Genomic DNA, 15269 nt, shown 5'->3' with positions numbered 1-15269 from the left:
CAGACACGCCATTAGGGACATTTTTTTGGTCTGAGATCAAAATTTTGCCCTGGTGAGTGTGCATGGGACCCTCCAGTCTTGCCGTGCAAAGTAACCTTTAAGGGCTGGCTTGTAGCATAGAACATGACATTTTAAGCCTAGGTAGCATTACAATAAGGTTACATCGTTGTTAAGGTTGAAACAAGGCTAAAGTCCATCAAGTTCAAACATGAAGCCCATTCTTTTATGCCATTGATCCAAAAGAGAGCAAACAGCCATTTCCAATGATGTCACAAAAGGGGGGAAATCCTTCTTGCCTCCACAATGGCAATCAGATTTCTCCTTGAATCGACAACCTATTACATGCATATCAAATAAATCCTAGAATATTCGATTTATGCAAACATCTTTTTTTATATATTTGTATAGTACTAGTACATCCCCGCAGAGGTACTTTTTCTTTAGAAAACCAGTTTTTTTTTACCTTTCCTCATAACTAATGTTTTCCATTCCCCTTACTAGTTTTGTAGCCGGCCCCTGCATTTTTTCTAGTTCTACAATATCCTTATTTAAAATGGGTGCCCAACATTGCACAGCATATGTAAGGTGGAGTCTTACCATTGAGTTGTAAAGAGGCAAAGTTATAGTTGGATCACATGACTCAAAACACCTTTTTATACACAAAAGCACCTTATTAGCTTTTGCAATGGCATTGCATACTGTTGTCTAGTTTGTGATGTATAATTGTTCTCATGTCGTTTCCATTAATGTTTACCCAACTAATGTATAACCCCATTTAATGTATAAGTGGCTTGTAGGTTCCTAATTCTGAAATGAATGACTATTTAACTGTATTGAATCTTGTCTGCCACTTGCCTGCCCAGTCCCCCAAATCTATCCAAATCCCTCTGTAGGTTGCTGGTTGCTGAAATACATAAGAATAGTTCTGGATGTGTACAAGGGTGCTATATAAAACTGTTCGATAAGTACACATAATAGCAAAAAAACAAAAACAAACCTCCCCCCCCCGAAAAAAACCCCAAAACAGCCAAGTCGTACACATCACTACTTACTATGACCAAATTACTACTATTTAAAATAAAAAACACATGTTTGCTATGGTATGTATGGTGCAATGATATGGACCAGTTCTAGAGATTGCACTGCAAGAAACCTTAGATACCAATATCAAAGTGATGCATGACTTTTAAATCTGTGTCCTCTATGGATAGGGTGAGTGATACATAATGCAGGGCTCGACAAATCCCACGCGCCAGGAATTTTGCCTTGGCGTCTGGGATATGTGAGCCTGTTACCTCAGAGTCAGGCTGGAGGCCGACTGGGGAATTGTGGAGGCCGGCGTCTGGCTGCGTGAATAGAAGGCGGGCGGCGAGAGAGCTTTGATGTTCCAGCTCTGCTACCTCGCGCCCTTTAGTGAGGCTATATTTTGATAGACGTACACTCACTGACACAGACACACATTATTGCTTGTTTTAATACCTATGGGGTCCTGTGGGCTGTGAGATTGTGCAGATGGGTGACAAGGGAGCTGTGATGTCTCTGATCTGCTCCCTCATGCGTCGCTTAGTGAGGCCGGGGCTGGAATATGACGTCGTATTACGGCCAAGGCCTCACTAAGCGGCGCGAGGGAGATCCTCCAGCATGCCGCCAGCCTGCACGATCCCCCAAGCCTGTCACCCACTGGACCTCACAGGTATTAAAACAATTAATAATGTGTGTCTGTGTCAGTGTCAATGTATGTCTGTCAATGTATGTCTGTCATAGTGTGGGTCTGGGTCTGTCTGTCATGGTGTGTGTGTGTATAAGTCTGTCTGTCATGGTGTGTGTGTGTCTTTTTATGTCATGGTAGATGCGTTGTGTGCGTCTGTCATGGTAGATGCGTTGTGTGCGTCTGTCATGGTAGATGCGTGTGTGCGTCTGTCATGGTAGATGCGTGTGTGCGTCTGTCATGGTAGATGCGTGTGTGCGTCTGTCATGGTAGATGCGTGTGTGCGTCTGTCATGGTAGATGCGTGTGTGCGTCTGTCATGGTAGATGCGTGTGTGCGTCTGTCATGGTAGATGCGTGTGTGCGTCTGTCATGGTAGATGCGTGTGTGCGTCTGTCATGGTAGATGCGTGTGTGCGTCTGTCATGGTAGATGCGTGTGTGCGTCTGTCATGGTAGATGCGTGTGTGCGTCTGTCATGGTAGATGCGTGTGTGCGTCTGTCATGGTAGATGCGTGTGTGTCATGATGTGTGTGTGTGTTTAGGTGACCAGCCCCCTTCCTTTCGCAAGGGAATGGTGTTTCTACTCATCTTTTTTTACAACGCTGTGCTGGTCTACCCTTGACTGGCCCTGTTTCTAAGGTTGAGATTACGAAGCTTGATGATTTCAGCCAATCCAATGTTTTCCCATAGGATTGGCTGCAAAACACTGCACCAATCAGCATCTCCCCAAAGAGATGCATTGAATCAATGGGTAACATTCAGCGCCTGCCTGCAGGGTGTGGAGACGCTGAATGTAGGTGAAGCACCTCTAGTGGCCGTCTGAGTGACTGTCGCTAGAGGTGTCACTAGGAAGCAATGTAAACACTGCATTTTTTCTGAAAAGTCAGTGTTTACATTAAAAAGCCTGCAGGAACAGGCTATAGACACCAGAAGCATTACATTAAGCTGTAGTGATCCTCGTGACTATAGACAGGGCCAGATTAAGAGCCCAGTGGGCCTGGTGCTGACCATTATTATGGGCCTATTTACAGAATCTTATCGACCAAAAACACAAATAATCATACCTCCCAAGCATCATGTATCTTATGGAGATGGTGTTGGAGGGAAAATCAAAGGATGCAGCTATACGAAAACACATACTCTATGCTAATCTCTCTCTAATTTATGCTTTCATCTTTCAAGTAAATCCATATCCCCTAACAGCAGTGTCCAGTGAAGCAGGAAGTCAATGTGCAGGTTAAAAGAGTTTGCCAATGGCGCGAATTACGCGACCAGACCTGCCAAAAGGGGTGAACATGCCCAAAAAGGGGGCATGTTTGTCCAAAGAATTGGAAGGCCAGCCTGGCATGAATGCATGTCAGGCTGCCTGCCAATCATGCAGGCTGTCCATCTAAGGGCATACTATGCAGGCAGCACCCTGAGCTTGACATAAATGCATCAAATGATGTGCCTATGCCATGCTTTCTAAGGTCTGTCCCCTAGCACTCACATGTCCACTTGTCTCCTTATCATCTTACTAGCAGGCAGAAGTTCATGGTATATAGTCTGGGACAGAGAAAATGTGTATGTAGTGAGTGTAGAAGAAAGGGGACATGCTACAGTGTTAGAGAGACCAAAGTCTGCATTATCTAAACTAATTTTATTGTCAGCCAATCCACACAGGTTTTATTCCCATGCATCCCTCTTAAGCTTCCAAATTTAAAGGGACACTATAGTCATCAGAACAACTACAGCTTATTGTATTTGTTCTGGTAAGTAGAGCCATTCCCTCCAGGTTTTTTGCAGTAAACACTGTCTTTTCATAGAAAATAACTCTGATATCCACTCCTTAGATGGCTGCTAGAGGTGCCTCCTGGGGCAGTACTGCCTAGTGTGCAGCACTGCCATTCAGTGTCTCCACCCTCTGCATGCAGAACTTTCCTCATAGAGATGCATTGAATCAATTTATCTTCATGATGAGATGCTGATTGGCCAGGGCTATGTTTGACTTGTGCTTGCTCTGCCCCTGATCTCCCTAGTTAACAGTCTCAGCCAATCCTATGGGGAAGCATTGTAATTTGCTCAGACAACCACTTCTGATGATGTCAGCAGACAGAGTCAGTTCAGAAGCAGATAGGGACAGAGCCAGCAGCTGCAGACTTGAATACAAGTAAGAGTTTACTATATTTAGGGAGGCAAGAGAGGGCCAGGGGGACTAAATAGGGGTTTTAACATAATAAGGTTAGAAATACATGATTGTGTTCCTGACCCTATAGTGTTCCTTTAAGCAAGAGTATGTGAAGAGTAGTTAGGGTTGCCACCTTTCTTGGAAAAAAAAAAAGCCTTATACATTTGCATAAATTATTAGTTATGCGTGACATCACATGATGTAAATCACAAGGAGTGACATAAGAGAAAATTCTGTAAAATCACCAACAAACTACTCACAGTTTCATTCTGCTGTATAGATGGACTGCTCCCAGTGGGGTCTCCCTGTCTACCAGTGTCTCAGTCTCACAAGTCTCTCAGTGTCCCTATGTATCACAGTGTCAGTGTCCCCATGTCGCCCGGTTTTCTAGTCTCCCAGTGTCTCAGTGTTCCCATTTCTCCCAGTGTCCCCATGTCTCACTGTGTCCCCATGTCACTGAGACACTTGGAGACATGGAGACACTGGGAGACATGGGGCACTGATACACTTGGGGACACAGGGAGACATGGAGACACTGTCACTAGGGACACTCGGAGACATGGGGAAACTGGGAGCCATGGGGGCACTGATACACTAGGGACACTGAGACATGGGGACACAGACAAAGTGGGGACACTGAGAGACTAGGGGACACAGAGACTAGATGGACACTGTGTCCCTAGTGTCTCCATGTCCCAATGTCTTAGTGTCTCCCAATGTCCCTATGTCTCAGTGTCCCCATTTCTCCCAGTGTCCCCTAGTGTCTCAGTGTCCCCCGTGTTTTCCAGTGTCCCCAAGTCTCCCAGTATCCCCTAGTGTCTGTGTCCCCATGTGTCCCCTAGTTTCTCAGTGTCCCTTAGTGTCTCAGTGTCCCCATGTCTCCATGCTGCCTTTCCCCCATCCCTCACTTACTTGAGCTGTAGAGCTGCTGTGTGGACTCTCTGTGCTGTATAGCTGCTCCCCCATGGATCAGTGAGTAGTAGAGAAAGGCAGGGAGGGATATGCTGTTACTTCCTAACCCTGCCTCTCTCCACACACAGTGACCCCTACTGGCCGGAGTTGGTATTGCAGAGTAATTTCCTCTTCTGCTGAGAAAAATACCTGCATTTGTATTGCCGGTATTACTGCAATACTGGTACTGGACAGGCAGCCTCAAATACCAGCTGTGCCAGTAAAATACTAGTCAGGTGGAAAACTTAAGAGTAGTGTGTGAAAAAAAAAATGTAAAAAAAAAAAATTTTTTTTTTTTTTTTTTTCAAATGGGCCTATTCCATGGGCCTGGGCCTGGAGCTGCAGCTCCATCAGCCCCTATGTTAATCCGGCCCTGACTATAGAGTCCTTTTAAGAATTGTATTTTTGTTGTTGAATATAAAGCTTTGTAAGTTTAAAAAAAAATCTGGCTCCTAACTTTTTTAGCTAGCTCCTAGATTAAAAGCTAATTTGTCAAGCCCTGACATAATGACACATTAGATACTAGCTACTTCTGTGCAAATGTCATGGCACATGCAGGGGTAAATATATAAAATGGTTCTGCAACAGAGCACCTCACAGTACACATTTACTTTGTACTTTACAAAATGGAATTGGGTTCCACAATATGTTCATAGATGTCCCAGTTGAAATCGGTTTTATTCCAATTAACAGATTTGGGGGAATGAAGGAAATATTAAAATGGACCTGCTTTAAAACTTTTTTTTGTATTATACTATTTATGTCATACTTCTCGCTTGTGAAAAAACAAAACCGTTACAGGGATCAAGACAAAAAACGTTCAAAACAAACAGGGAGATCCATTACCATAACGGTGTTTAACTATATAATCTCTCCCAATGTGTTAGATTGCCCATAACATACTTTAAAACGAGAGAAATCACAATGTGTCCTTCCTGGTAAAATATTTTATAATGAAATAAAATGTTTATGTCAATTTGAATTTGCAGAATTTTTCACAGAAACACATCATGGCTTGGCCACTAGAGGGAACCTATGTTATCATCTGCCCAAGATATGAAATACTGTTATTGAACATAAAATCTTTTTATCTACGGTATCTTAAGTTTGCCTTTTGAGTTTTTCTTTTTTGTTATGCACATGATAGCCAACTGTTTTTGCGCTTAATTAAGATAAAGGAACGCCATGCGGGACACAAATGATATGAATCAGTCAGGAAATGCAATGACAAGTGACAACTGCTACAATTATCATTGAATTCTGTTGGGCTGGTTGGTGGAGTTATTGTGGCTAATTTGCTGAAATTATTAAAGGGTTTAAAAATATTGTAACATGGAAATGTATCCCAAGAAAATGACCAGTAAATACCAGACATACGCAGTATTTCCTTCTGTCACCAATCTTTGTAATAAATGTTTTTACAAGTTTTGAGATGCAGAAGTATTAACAAAACAAACTAATAGGGCTACACTCACAAGGCCATCTCATCTAAGGACACTATACAGATGCTTAATTTGTAGTTTAATTTAAAATTAAAATTAAACTACAAGTGCTGGTGTACTTCAAACAATATTGTAGCAATCAATAAACTCCAGCTGCAATGCTAATGCCATGTAACTGTGATGGATTTAAAGGGACACTATAGTCCCCAAAACAACCACAGCTTAATGTAGTTGTTCTGGTGAGTGTAATCAGTCCCTGCAGGCATTTTCATTTAAACACTGCCTTTTCGGCCTAGGGACCCCTGATTTAATGCATCGCTATGAGGAGATGCTGATTGGCCATGTTGTTTTCTTTGGCTCTACCCCCACACTGTCTCCTTGGCCGAGAACATCAGAATGGACGGTCTCAGATAATCCAATGCTTTCCTATGGGAAGGCATTGTGATTGGCTGAGATCATCAGTTCTGATGATGCCAATGAGGTGGATTAGGGGCGTGGCCAGCGCTGGCAGATCCGTGCGGCGCTGGAATAAAGGTAAGTTTTCTAGCTTTTTTGGGGAATAAGGAGGAGGTATGATAGCACCCTAAATAGTGTTAACATGTTAGTATTCCTGGCCCTTTAGTGTTCCTTTAAGCAATCAGGGTTGGAGGATTGCAATGTCACTTTATCAAAGGATTAACATTCTGGGAATACTGCTCATGATACCCACGCCAAAACTGGCCAATTCTAAATCTACAATCTCTTGGAAGAACCCGCAGTCACTGAGTTATGGGGATAACAATGTGGAATCACAACAGTGATCTCTGTGACAGTAGCAGTGGATCTTCAGCTATAAAGTTCTATTTGTGTCAATCGCTCTTGGTATATTGCCTTCAATGTATGGTGTGCTGACTCAGCCTTGTTCCTGGCCAGTGGTTCACAGCAGTCATAACCAATGGGCCGCTTAACCAACCTGAATCTCATCTGCCTGTCGTTTGGCCAGCTTGATCCAGTCTGCTTTCCTGCACTCCTGTATAACTACAGACTCAGCTTAAGGTGAGTGTAGCTCTTTCAGCTGGAGACCCAACCATGTGTCTGCATACTCAACCCTCTGCATCCTAACACCACTGCTTGACCATACCATATACACTGAACCTTTTTCTAGAAGGTAAACCTCAGCTACATAAATGTATTGCCTGTGGTATGTTTATAACCATGTTGAGCAGAACACCTAATTTCTTTGTTTCTACATATCTACAACCAGCCATCTTTGGCTACACTAGCTACAAATAAAAAGCAAAACAATTGGAAAAATCTAAATCAGAAAATTGAGACATGAACTAGTTTGAAGTCCCTTGGAAATTTCCCTCCAATTGGTCCATTCACCCCAGGTCACATCCAGACATTATCGTTATAATTTATTATCCACCTGAATAATCAGACAGAGGTGAGAGGATCATGGAGTCATATATATTGTACATACTGTGGGGAAGCTTACACTCTATTTCCTGTATTCAAAACCGGGTGCACAATTTAAGGACTTTTAAGCTCATCCATAAAGTAATAAGTCTGCATCTCCAATATATTCAAGTGACGGTTTGTATTATATACAGATATGGATCTGCAACATCACAACTTTAAGTGGTCAAGCTTAACAAGAATTGTTCAGGTTGAAACGTTGTCAGGTCCACCTTAGGATGGGTCACTCGAACACATTAAAGTTGCAGATTTGTATTTATTGTGGACTAGGGTTTCATATAGATTGACATTTGAGGTTAAAAGGAAGATTTATATTGAGACACTAGATGGACAACTTACATAATTAGGAACAGTTGTACTGACCTGAAGTGGAGGTTTTTAAATGTGAAGTGCGTTTCTACAATGCCAGTGGTCTTCACTCTGGTTCGCAAAATATCTTGCTCTGTGGGCTGGTAATCCGGAGCACCAATTCGATCTAAGCTGTCTAGGTAGCTGGAAAACACAAAATCATGCACACAGTCAGTCATTGTCTACACCTCGGGGGATCGTTTTGAATTTTGAGTTTTATCACTGTAAGGTTTATGTTGGTATGGCCCACTCAAAATGAAAAAAAAATCAACTAAAGAGTCAATTACTGTACATCAATCTGCTAGATAAAATATATCATAAAAAAGATAATGAAGAGAACACTGAACTGTAACCTTTAATTAAATTCAATATTAGCTCATTGGTGATTAAAGTATTCATCAGCCAAAACACAGAACCAGGGATCTGAAAAGCTGGTAAAACAGAACTACCATAACCACCACATGTATTAGATACATGCCAGGCCAATAAGATACAAACACACATCGTTATCATCTATGGTTTAACCCCTTAAGGACGGAGGTAATAATTAAAGTATGGAACAAAAACCAAACCTAGAATTTGTGCTATGCTTGTTCTACAGTAATTTGTCCATTCATATTATATATTAATTATTAAAGGGCTTAAATTTTATATCCTAATTGTATACCTAACACAGCATTAAGTGTGGGAAAAAAATGGAAAATATAAAGGGTGGGGATGCATTTTTTTTTTTTTTAATTCTTTATTTTTGAAGTGCGCATAATGATAACATTTGCTTATGAGGTACCCCAAAGGCAGTCCTCTAGCACGTTAGGCATAGTTTGAGCATAGGGGTGATCACGAGAACTTGCACACAATTTTTAAAGTAAGGGCGCGAACAGTAATGGTGTACATCGCTTAGAAAGGTTGAAAAGGATAACAAATAAAAACAACGCTTTTGTTGTCTACGCAGTAGGTTAATATGCTGTGTCAGATGCTAGGCAAAGACATTTAAAGTTGTTCAGGTTCTAAATTAAGCATACAGGCAACTGACATATTACGTTCCAACTCGCTTATTACGTTCCAACTCGCTTATTACGTTCCAACTCGCTTATTACGTTCCAACTCGCTTATTACGTTCCAACTCGCTTATTACGTTCCAACTCGCTTATTACGTTTCAACTCGCTTATTACGTTTCAACTCGCTTATTACGTTTCAACTGGCTTATTAAGTTTCAACTGGTTTATTACATTTCAAATGGGTTATTACGTTTCAACTGGCTTATTACGTTTCAACTGGCTTATTACGTTTCAACTGGCTTATTAAGTTTCAACTGGCTTATTAAGTTTCAACTGACATATTGCGTTTCAACTGACATATTGCGTTTCAACTTGCATATTACGTTTCAGCTTGCATATTACGTTTCAACTTGCATATTACATTTCAACTTGCATATTAAGTTTCAACTTGCATATTACGTTGCAACTTGCATATTACGTTTCAACTTGCATAATACATTTCAATTTGCATAGTACGTTTCAAGGTGATGCGATAAATGGTTCATGTGGAATCGCTAAGTGTGTGTGAGTTAGGTGGATTAATGATAGAGTGTTCAGGCTTGTATATGAGTGTAGCCTGAAAAAAGAAAAAAAAAAAGCATTAACATTGGTATCGTGGGGAAATGAGTAGCCCTGGTGGAAGGTACTACAGAGGGCCTCAGTCATCTAGGTATATTGAGCCGGACATTGTGTGCCTGTGTGTGGTCTGCGTGTATGTTGTAATGTGCCTCTTGTTGTTTAAGATTAGCAGCAAGTGCAGGATGTAGCTCAGTGTATAGTGAATGTTCAAGCCGAGCTGATGTCGGTGGAGGATGAAAGGACCATAGATACAGTTCGTTCAAGAGGACTGCGCTTTTTCTCCGTGCAGGAGCATAGTCCACTGTCAGTGTAGGCTGTATTTGTTATCCGATGCCGACTCTGGAGGCTGGGTGGGTGAGCCATGTGCAGGGCTGGTATTCTGGGCTGGTCTGCTCGCTAGGTGTGGTGATGGTGGATGTGTTGTTGCGGCAACACACCTGCCTCCTCGGTGCTCTCGTTCCGGTTGGTCGCGGGGAGGTGTATTGCCGGTCACTCACCAACGCTGCCGCAAGGCAGTTTTTGTCGCTGTCAGCTCTGCTAGGTCCTCTGTGTCAGGTTGCGCCTTGCGGTGCAGCCGGTGCTGGGACCGCTTGTTGATAGGCAGGTCTGGGAGTCCTGCGGCTTTTCGGATCCAAGGTTGCTCTGGGGATTTGAGGTAGGTGTCTGCCTAGGCAGCGCCGGATCGCCGGACGTATCCATGCCGCCAGTCCTCTTAGTGCCACGTGTAGGGACCGTCCTCTAATGTGGAGCTTGGTTCTGCATATGAGTGCAGAGCCGGTCAAGGAATTCCCCGATCTGTTCAGGTGGCTTGGTGAGGGTGCAGTTTGGCGCCGATCGTGCCGGAGCCGCCATCTTGGCTGGACCCCTGAGGCCCTGTTTCGTATGCGAGTTGTGTGTGCTCATAGTTTCAGTTTGCCTGGGTCAGGTAAGTAAGGACTGTGCCAGTCGCTTGGTGTAGCCGGGATATCCCACACCGGCCAGGGGGGGGGGGGGGGGAACGGGGTCTGAAGGACTGTAGCGTTGTCCCGCTGGCCTGCTGGCGCGGAGGTCGGCCGCCTCTCTCGCGCTTGCATGCGTTGGTAGGCCGCAATCCTCAGCCTGCTCCAGGTCGCCTCTCCGAGTAATTTGAATCACGGGGATCACCCCCACTACTCCACTGCTGCGTGTTAGAGGGTTCAGGATGATAATTTTAGTTAATTATAGTTAAATGACGCTTATTTGCCGGTTTTCCTCTCGGAGCTCTGGTTCAGTGCGACCAGTCTGCTCGGCAGTCAGGCCCCGCCCCCCCCCCCTTTTTTTTTTACTTATAATAATTTATACACATTCAACCAACTACAAAAGAAGAATTCAAAATAGATTTACATATCAATTCTGATGTTAAATACCCAATATGTCTAGGATCTAAATTCATTTTTTGTAGTCAACGCTAACATTATACCAACCATACCTCTTACCATATGCTTACACCTAACCTTACCCTTAAACATCCCTAACCCTAAAGCAGTATTAACCCTAACACTAACCCTTAGTAAATCCATATGCTAATATCAGTACTGATATCAGCAGATGGATTTCCTAGTTAAAGGGACACTATAGTCACCAGAACAACTACAGCTTAATGTAGTTGCTCTGGTAAGTATAATCAGTCCCTGCAGGCATTTTCATTTAAACACTGCCTTTTTGGCCTAGGGACACCAATGCATCGCTATGAGGAGATGCTGATTGGCCATGTTGTTTTCTTTGGCTCTAACCCCGCACTGTCTCCTTGGCCGAGAACATCATAATGGACGGTCTCAGATAATCCAATGCTTTCCTATGGGAAGGCATTGTGATTGGCTGAGATCATCACTTCTGATGATGCCAGCCAATGAGGTGGATTAGGGGCGTGGCCAGCGCTGGCAGATCCGTGCGGCGCTGGAATAAAGGTAAGTTGTCTAGAGGGGGAGTGAAGAAGAAGTGGGGAGGAGAGGGGAGTGAAGAAGAAGTGGGGAGAGGAGTGGAGGGGGAGTGAAGACGAAGTGTGGAGGGGGAGTGAAGAAGAAGTGGGGAGGGGAGGGGGAGTGAAGAAGAAGTGGGGAGGGGGAGTGAAGAAGAAGTGGGGAGGGGAGGGGGAGTAAAAAAATATGTGAGGAGGGGAGTAAGAAGAAGAGAGGGAGTAAGAAGAAGAGGAGAGGATGGAGTAAGATGAAGAGGTGAGGGAGGAGTAAGAAGAAGAGGGGAGTGGGGGAGTAAGAAGAAGAGGGGAGGGGGGAGTAAGAAGAAGAGGGGAGGGGGGAGTAAGAAGAAGAGGGGAGGGGGAAGTAAGAAGAATAGGGGGTGGGGGAGTGAGAAGAACACAGGGAGAGGGGGTGAGGAGAGGGGGAGGTGAGGAGAACACAGGGAAGGGGGAGGTGAGGAGAACACAGGGAAGGGGGAGGTGAGGAGAACACAGGGAAGGGGGAGGTGAGGAGAACACAGGGAAGGGGGAGGTGAGGAGAACACAGGGAAGGGGAGGTGAGGAAGACACAGGGAGGGGAAGGTGAGGAAGACACAGGGAGGGGAAGGTGAGGAAGACAGGGAGGGGAAGGTGAGGAAGACAGGGGAGGGGGAGGTGAGGAAGACACAGGGAGGGGGAGGTGAGGAAGACACAGGGAGGGGGAGGTGAGGAAGACACAGGGAGGGGGAGGTGAGGAAGACACAGGGAGGGGGAGGTGAGGAAGACACAGGGAAGGGGGAGGCGAGGAGAACACAGGGAAGGGGGAGGTGAGGAAGACACAGGGAGGGTGAGATGAGGAAGACACAGAGAGGGGGAGGTGAGGAAGACACAGGGAGGGGGAGGTGAAGAAGACACATGGAGGGGGAGGTGAGGAAGACACAGGGAGGGGAGGTGAGGAAGACACAGGGAGGGGGAGGTGAGGAAGACACAGGGAGGGTGAGATGAGGAAGACACAGAGAGGGGGAGGTGAAGAAGACACAGAGGGGGAGGTGAAGAAGACACAGAGAGGGGGAGGTGAAGAAGACACAGAGAGGGGGAGGTGAGAAGAACACGGGGGAGTGAGAAAAACACAGGGAGGGTGGGGAGTGACAAAAACACAGGGAGGGTGGGGGGTGAGAAGAACACGGGAGAGGGGGTGAGGAATAGGGGAGGTGAGGAGCACACAGGGAGGGTTGGGGGGGTGAGAAAAACACAGGGTGGGTGGGTTTGTGTGAGAAGAGACTGCTAGCCAAACTGCAGCCAGAGCCCATCACCATCCTCAATCTGGTTGTAAGAAGGCAATCTAGTATATTATTAGTGACACTAATCTCTAATTTACCTCACATTAAAGGGACACTATAGTCCCCGGAACAACTGCAGCTTAATGAAGTGGTTCTGGTGTCTATAGCCTGTCCCTGCAGGCTTTTTAATGTAAACACACACTGCGTGCAGCACTAGCGTTCATTCATATGGCAGATCATATGGGTGGGGCATTGTGATGTCACATGGGGGGGCCTTAGGTATCCGTTGATAGCTGGTGTCTTCTGTTGTGAGTTGAGATTTGATCTGCTCACTCTGCATTGCCATCAATGGGACATTTAACATTTATCGGTCAGTCGGGGGTCTCTTAAAATGGCCAATCTGACAGAGGGGGAGCCCCAGGTATCGATTGTTATTGGGGACACCCTGGTGTGATTTAACCCTGCTCACACCAAAACTGCAGGATGCTCCATGACATCCTAATGGTGTCAAAGCCCCTCTATGGAGGAAGGCATGGAACGTCCTAAAGCGACGGGAAGGTGTTAATATAGGACAAAACAAAACATTTACAGATCTGCATTGTGTTCCACGTAACTACTCATCTTAAAGCAAGGACACAAAGTGTGTCACTCATCTATTCTAAGTGGCCATGAAATTAAACACGCAATGCCAAGCTACCCACCTAAATCCTGACTGTGATACATATGTGATAACGTTAATAATGGCAAAAACAAGATGTTTCAAAGAGCTCAAGCAGTTTGGGGCATACAAACTGGTCTTTCTATGGAAATACTATTAATTTCAAGAGTAGGGATACTCTTCGATATGATCTTGCTCCACCGATATTATGCTAGCTGATGAAATATACTGTTAGCAGGTAGGAAATACAAGACTATGCCTAGTGCACCATCCACTTTTCTCTGTATTCCTGCAATACACATTAGGTAGATCTGTCCCCGAGCATTTTATTTGACACTACTGTAATCCAATTTTTCCTTCATTTCTGATCTATTTATTATAAGCCATAGTTTGGTAGACCACAGAGATTGCCAGAAACACCCTTATATCCTCAATCCATGTTGCCCCTTTAGTAGTTAACCCCCAGGCAATGCCCCAAAATGAAAAAAGTGACATAGTGATTGATTAAGATATCAAACAGAATACAGGATCCAATAACATACTATGCCCGATCAAAATGCAGAGATTAACAGTTAAGAGTTATACCAAACAAAAGAACAGTGTTTTAATAAAACAGAGTACTCCTTATTGTAGCCCCAAAAGTGGTGGGATTACCTTTAATCTAGCACCAAGGCCAAGTTCTCCTGGCAGGCAGGTCCTTCTCCAGTGGAATCAATCCCCCTAGCTGGGTAGTGACTTTGCATTGGTCATCTGTTACCAGCATGCTATGCATGCTAATGACAGACATGCAATATGAACAGAACTGCCATTAAAGGACCACTATAGGCACCCAGAACACTTCAGCTTAATGAAGTGGTTTGGGTGCCAGGTCCAGCTAGGATTAACCCTTTCTTCTATAAACATAGCAGTTTCAGAGAAACTGCTATGTTTATAATAGGGTTAATCCAGCCTCTAGTGGCTGTCTCATTGACAGCCGCTAAAGGCGCTTCCACGCTTCTCACTGTGATTTTCACAGTGAGAAGACGCCAGCGTCCATAGGAAAGCATTGAGAATGCTTTCCTATGGACTGGCTGAATGCACATTCAGCCGATGACGACGAGAAGGAGGAGGAGAGGAGGAGGAGAGTCCCCCGCCCGGCGCTGGAAAAAGAAGTAAATGTAACCCCTTCCACCCCCTAGAGCCCGGCGGGAGGGGGACCCCGAGGGTGGGGGCACCCTAAGGGCACTATAGTGCCAGGAAAAAGGGTATGTTTTCCTGGCACTATAGTGGTCCTTTTCACCAATCCCAGATCTCTTGTTCCTGGTTGGCTAATGATGTTCTAATGACACTGCTGCAAGTGGAGTTACACCACAGCAGCAGAGAGTTCTATCTCTGTATGTGCAGTGTTTCCAAACCGTGCGTGGAGTAAACCTTTAATATTACACAACAGATTTGTCCGTCTTTCATCAACCTTTGAAGAAAGGAAGCCTAATCAAACTAGTCAAGTCACGATTCAAATTTGTTACCTTCAAAATAAACATTCTAAAGCACAAGGCACTAGCACTAACCCACTGAACTACCATACACATGTTGTGAAAATGAGGGCGCTTTGTCTTTACTCACTGGGGAACATTACTAAAAATGCATATTTTAAATGTAGGTTTAAACTATTGATTGGGACATGGATGAATAATAAAGGCCAAGTTATTTTATGGCTGCTTAGCTTCAAAGAGACCCAACCCCTGAT

At 44.4% G+C, this 15269-nt stretch overlaps 1 protein-coding gene across 3 annotated transcripts in view; it reads right to left on the bottom strand.

The window, feature by feature from the left end:
• Positions 1–15269, bottom strand: part of GNAO1 (G protein subunit alpha o1) — a 182245-nt gene that overhangs the window by 17324 nt on the left and 149652 nt on the right. For all 3 annotated transcript variants that reach the window (XM_063437959.1, XM_063437961.1, XM_063437958.1), the window contains exon 5: positions 8089–8217. In XM_063437959.1, the coding sequence (XP_063294029.1) occupies positions 8089–8217 (129 nt within the window). The remainder of the gene's footprint in view (positions 1–8088; positions 8218–15269) is intronic.

Source organism: Pelobates fuscus, chromosome 12, assembly GCF_036172605.1.
Source record: "Pelobates fuscus isolate aPelFus1 chromosome 12, aPelFus1.pri, whole genome shotgun sequence".
Lineage (NCBI taxonomy): Eukaryota > Metazoa > Chordata > Amphibia > Anura > Pelobatidae > Pelobates > Pelobates fuscus.
The sequence above is the reverse complement of the archived record's forward strand: the minus strand, read 5'-3'. Positions and strand labels throughout refer to the sequence as shown.